A 6,116-nucleotide genomic window follows, 5' to 3' on the forward strand; every position below is an offset into this window, starting at 1 on the left:
CTCTTGAAAGGAGCCTATTAGCCAAATACATCCAGCTCATCTAGAGGGGCTGTGGCTTCCTGCAGCCAAAGAAATCTGACTCCTTGGTTTTCACGTCTTGCGCTTTCTTGGAGTTACTAACATACCAGTGTCTCTCAGGCTGTAGGACCAAAATCAGGTTCTGTACGTGCAGTTCTGACTTTGTGCTGCAGCATCATCTAACAAACCCATCGCCTAGCAATGACATGGATACAATGCTCTTAGTTCTCCACAGTAAAGCCACATGAATGGATTAGAGCCTGGTTCAAAATAAATCTCATGTGCCACAAGGAAGGCATAAGCCAATATTGAAGAAAATATCTCTCTCAACATTTTTCAGGGGTTATATATTTATCCACAGTGTTGGCCAGCAAGCCCCACCCATGTGTTAACTCTCCCTCAGGAACCTGAGCTCCCAGGGCCTCTTCTACTACCTCGAAAGGCACTTGGAGAAACTTTCCATGTTTGCTTTCATATACTGCACAGGCGCAGCAGAACTTTCAATACAAACCTGTTCCCTTATCCAATTACCAGTAGAAGCCAAAGCTAACTCAGAAATTCCTTGGTCCTAACTGATATATAACGTACTGCTCTGCACAGGCCAATTCTAGCAACACAGCTCATGCATTTTAACACATCTTCACAAACAAACAATGTTTCCTAAAAATTTCTTGATCAGATCCTTTGTATGCAAGAACTGTATCACAAAGTTTCAAAAGACATTCAGAGGCCTGTATTGCCTTCCTTACTGCAAGCCAAAAAGAGTAGAGGAGCAGGTAATTCCCTTGAAGCCATACAAACAGTCATAATCAAAAGCATATTTGATTCAGGTTTGATTCACAGGTTCAAGTGATGCCTAGTTGATTCATCCAGAGCATATCATATTTATGCAGGTATCAGCTATTGAAAGCTGTAAGAGATTATAAAATTAACTTCATCAGTTCATTTGTCCACCATACAAGCTTGTAGCTCCCCAGACCTTCCTGGAATTTTTCCAAAAAATTGACATCACATTTGCATGTTCTCATTCTCAGGTAACAGGGTAATTTTATTACTGAGTCTGCATAGCCTCTGGTTTAATTCTGCTACTTCATCTGAGTTTTTAGATTAATACTATTTGGTCCCGATACCTTTGTCAGTTTGAAACTGGCTATACTGAAGTGATTACTGGAATGATTATTACATCTGATCTGTCAAGAGTTTATGATTCTATTTTCTTCATTTGGACACAACTTCAGTAACCACTTGGGGGACATGGAAATGTCATCTTTTCTCAAGCCAAAGGTTATCTTATCTCCTCATTCTGCTAGGTCAAACTTCTTGAGAACAGCAATGTTTGAAATGAGCCATTCAAGTTAATCACATCATCAATTTAAGAATAACCAAAGAAACAGGAAGGTAGAGCAATTCCCAAATTGTTCAAAACAGCAATAGTAACAACACAACAATGCAAAACTTCTTATATATGCTATGCTACCATTCGATCTGATGGATTAACAAATAGATTGTGTCCTTGTATAAATATCAGGTATTTCTTAATCTAGGTGCTCAGCCCTAACACTTTGGGGTTGGATAAGATGACCTCCAGAGGTCTCCTCCAACCTCAGTGATTCTGTGAACATTTGTAGGTTTCTCAGCCAACCCCTCCTTGAAGTCAAGCTCTAAGGACAGTTATTCTAATAGCCAAAACAGTCAAAATCTTACTCTTCCTCTGTCATTCCACATTCACAACAAAATTCGCTTTCATTAGATCCTCCTCTTCCTCAGTCATGGATCTTGGAAAACTCTAGAGCAGCTTCAAACCTAACACCTTGCCAATGCTGGATGACAGTTACCTGACAACACCAAGAGGCTTCCTCAAGGCCCTCAAAAACACAAAACACAAAACCCTTACTCCTGCAAGTGTAGACTAGCAACAAAACAAAAAAAGTTATCATTTCTCTCCAACCCCAGGGAAAAATCCAGCAGCCAGAGACTTCATCAAAGCATGCCAGAGAGCTACAGGACTTCCCACAACGCCTTCTGCACCTTGTCAGTTGAGGTCAACATCAGCTTCTGACATCGCATATGAGGTTCAACAAGCAGCTGGTACCACAATTCTCCCATCAAAACCTAAGCTGCTTTAATGCCTTAAGGAAGCATTGGAGTCATTCCCTGTATTTTTTCAAAACACAAGATGACATGCTTAGAAAAAATCTGGCAGCCCTGATATACTACTGTTAACAAACATGGTTGAGCATCCGTATCTCAGATGCAGAAGTTACATCCTGCATAAGGGAGAAGTACTCCCTCCCCCAGAAGTACATGAAGGAAGAAGGGATTATCAGGACACGATACAAAGCAATGAACACCAAGAAGAATATGGAGGGGGGGAAGGGAGGAGGAGGGGAAAGCAAGTTTTGATGAACGAAAGATCATGAAACAGTCCAAAGGCATGGCCACAAAGGCCATTGTCACACACACTCTGTCCCTCTTGTGCTAAAATGCCAAGAAAAACACCTGAGCACAGGGAATAATACCACTAGCACCAGAACTACAAAAAGTTAATCACAGCATTCTAGTCAAAGGCATCCCAACTAAAACAATAGTGACATACAAAAAAACCCAGTAAGCTCCATTAAACCATAGTTTTAAAAAATAGCAGAAAACCTGAAGAAACATGCAAACAGCACATAGAAACGTTATGGTAGAAGGCAGCTTTGTGTTAAGACATCCAAGGTAGGATACAGCACACCTGAGATTTGTGCACTTCCCTTGACCCCGTTACAAGACCAGTTACCCTTCTCATAGGTAACTTAAACTGCTGCAGCAACCTAGTGAGTCACGGCAAGACAGAACCCTGCTTCAGTATCTTGTTTGAAGCTTCAGGTACAGGTCAGAGCTGGAGAAGCAAGCAGCAGGGACAAAGGATACAGTGTGGAAGAACCTGTAAACCTATACAGCATCTTCCAATGCTTAAAAATTTCTATTGAAGCTCAACACCAACACTGTATACTCTATTACTATACTCACCGGTATATTCTGCTGCATGTGCAAAGCATCTAATACTATTTACACTTCAAGTCTTGGCTATAATGACATTATGAGCAACTAGCATATACTTATAACTAACAAAACTTCCTTTCATTTGTGTTGCACTTCCACCAACTTTTTTTGCTGCTTGCACATTACAAGTCATTCAAGTTCTCCATTAAGATTAGAAGTAGAGTAGAAGTGTGAAGTAGCACAACATTTTCTTGCTAAAAGTAACATTATATTTTGCTAAACTTATTGTGCAAGGTACAGATTCAGCCCTAGAAAAAGGACATGGAAGATATTAACAAAGAGTTGCATACCAGATCTGAACATTACTAATTGAAACAAACAAAATTGTGTATCCCTACATTATATACTATATACTAAAATTGCCTTTGAGGAATTAAAACCTAGATTTTTAGGCTCATGAAAGTGAAACTTAGGTAGCAGTGTTTGCTGTGTTGTATATATGATGGTATTCCATAGTATTTAACACCAGATGCTTAAGAAGGAGTAAAAGAAAGAAAGAGAGAAAACTGACTCAGAATCCCCCATTATTAACAACCACAGCTGGCAGTTTCCAAAACAGGACCCTTACATATTGCAGACACCTTCCCTCTCTTTGTAGACATGGCCTTAATGAAATGCACCTGAAAATACAGCTATTATTCTCAAAAACTACAAGAACTGCATCAGAATAAACTTTAAGGTTGTCAGGGAAGCCATTCAAATAGCGGGATCACTCACCAGAACGTAGAGGTGCTAGGAGACAAAGAACAAAATGTCTTTTGGGGACTCCGGGTGACGTAACAGATTATGGAGAATTGCATATTTAACTATTGAGGAGAGGAATACTAACTAGAAGAAAGAGACAAAAAGAAGATTGCTAAGATGCATGAAAAGAGATCAAGCGAGATCATACACAGAGCGGAGCATCTAGAAATGAGGAAGGCCATCAAGTGGGAGCCAGGACAAGTGACACAAGTTGAAGACACCAAGTGGCAGCGAAACCAGCAACCACATCTAAAACATACACAAGAAACATGGAGTAAAATTGTTCCAAACAGGAGTTCCTGTCTTGACTACACATGCATGAAAACTAACCGAAGGTGCATAATAAATGCTTTGAGATAATCTTAAGTGCTGCCTAGCAAACAGAGGTGAAAACCATGCACAATAACCAAGATACATGGAAAGTAAACAAATATAACAACCTACAAGCCATTACCATGGCAAAGGGTCACAGTCTACCACGTGGCACACGTGAGAGAAAACAGGAGCCGCAACACATGGCGATGCACAATCTTAAGAAGATAAGGAACCAGCCGCTACGGAGAATGAGGGAAAGATGAGAAACAGCCATACTCAGGATATGTATGGGAAGTGGGAGAAGCCCACGAGCTACTTCTTCTAGCTGTAGATGCATTTGGAGAAAAAGAGATATATGCAGAAGAGCAACAGGCAGTAGGAACACACAAAGGTACAGCGGGAGAGGGAGGGTTGATTTATGGTGGGGCCAGAAGGCAAAAAAAATAGAACAGCACTTGAAGGAGAGCGGAGCCCCTGCAGAGGGAAGGAAGAGGCTGGGGAAGGGACAGGAGCCTTGCCCTGAGCCTCGGGAGCCGGGGCACGGGGGGGGGGGGGGGGGGGGGCGGACTGCAGCGGCAGAGCGGGACAGCCGCACGCATGCCAGGGCAGGAGGCGGATGACAGCGCCAGGCGAGAAGGCAAGGGGCCGGCGGTATGCCCAGCGCCCGTGTGCCGCGGGGAGCACCCGGGCGGCGGCAGCGCAGGGGGGGCGGGGGAAGGGGGAGCCAGCCAGCCATGTTCGGCGGAGGCAGGGACGGCGGTGACAGGCGAGGCCCGTGCCCGCGGGAAGGGACCGGGGCAGTGGGCGGCGGGGGAGGCGCGCCTCAGGGCCCGCGCCGGGCGGGCGGGGGGGCCCGGCCCCTCGCTCACCTGCTGCACCCCCAGGAAGTCGTAGAAGTTCCGCGGCACCTCCTCCACCAGGTCGAAGAGCTCCAGGTCGCCGCTGTCCCAGGCGCGGGCGCGCGGCACCACCAGCGCCAGCAGCGCCAGGAGCGGCAGCAGCCGGAGGCGCGGCGCGGCCCGCGAGCGGCCCATGACCCCCGCCCCGGCGGCAGTGGCGGCGAGGACGTGGCGGGGAGGCACCGCTGAGGCCGCGCACGCCTCGGCGGCGGCTCCACACTGAGAGGAAAAGAGACAGGCCCGGCCCCGCCGGCGACGAGTCCCACGGCGGGGGGAGAGCGCTCTCCGCCTGGCCAATCGCCGCCTCCGCAGGCTGTGACGTCGGGTACCCCGGCAACCGCTGGCGCTCGCGCAGTCGAGGGGCTGCGGGGGGAAGGGCGAAGGGGGTGCCCGCGGCCGGCTGGCCGGGCGCGCGAGGGAGCGGCAGCGGCGCGCAGGGCCCTGCCGCGAGCTCTCCCCGCGCGGACGGCGGGGTTCGCGCGCCCGCCCCGCGCCGCCTGCCGGCCCTTCCCCCTCTCCCTTCTGCCTGCCTCCGCCTTCCTCCTCCCCCCCCGCAGCCTGCTCGCCGCCTCCGCCTCCTGGCGCCGCGCAGCGCCCTCGCCCTTCCCCGGGGCTGCCGGAGCCCCCTCCGCGGCCCCCTGTCACCCTGGGTAACCCTCCGAGGGTAATCCCCCCACACACACCTCCCCCGGCGGTCGGGAGCGGGCCCGCTGGACCCCGCCCCGAGCAGCCTTCCCTCCGCCGGGAAGCGGGGCCCTGAGGGGCGGCAGCCGCTGCCCCAGACCCCGTTACCAGGCGCATCCTCGGGGTCAGCGGCGCCAGGGAGGTTTTGGGGTAACCGTGTCCGTCCTGCGCGCTGGCGCGGCCGGTGCCCGCTGGAGGGAAAGCGCCGCGGGAGGAGCGGCTGACTGACTAAAGCAGCTCCCGCGGGGTGCCCCTGTGTAGGGCCACGGTGGCTGTGGTGCCATCGCTGCCCCCGGTGCCCCGAGGCGCTAGATCGTCCTTAGCAATGCGTTGGGCTTAGTAACTCCTCGAGGACGGGTTTGATTATTGTAACCTGTTTTACCGTAAACGCACTCCAGCATGTTGTGTCAA

The 6,116-nt window shown here is 49.4% G+C and overlaps 1 protein-coding gene across 1 annotated transcript in view; it reads right to left on the reverse strand.

Annotated features, from left to right (window-relative positions):
* DNAJC1 (DnaJ heat shock protein family (Hsp40) member C1) overlaps positions 1-5,171 on the reverse strand; it is a 123,794-nt gene extending 118,623 nt beyond the window's left edge. Inside the window, exon 1 of the mRNA XM_076331677.1 lies at positions 4,992-5,171. Within this exon, the coding sequence (XP_076187792.1) occupies positions 4,992-5,156 (165 nt within the window). The 5' untranslated portion in view covers positions 5,157-5,171. The remainder of the gene's footprint in view (positions 1-4,991) is intronic.
* Positions 5,172-6,116: the final 945 nt, after the last annotated feature.

The sequence above is a fragment of the Aptenodytes patagonicus genome, chromosome 2, assembly GCF_965638725.1.
Source record: "Aptenodytes patagonicus chromosome 2, bAptPat1.pri.cur, whole genome shotgun sequence".
NCBI lineage: Eukaryota > Metazoa > Chordata > Aves > Sphenisciformes > Spheniscidae > Aptenodytes > Aptenodytes patagonicus.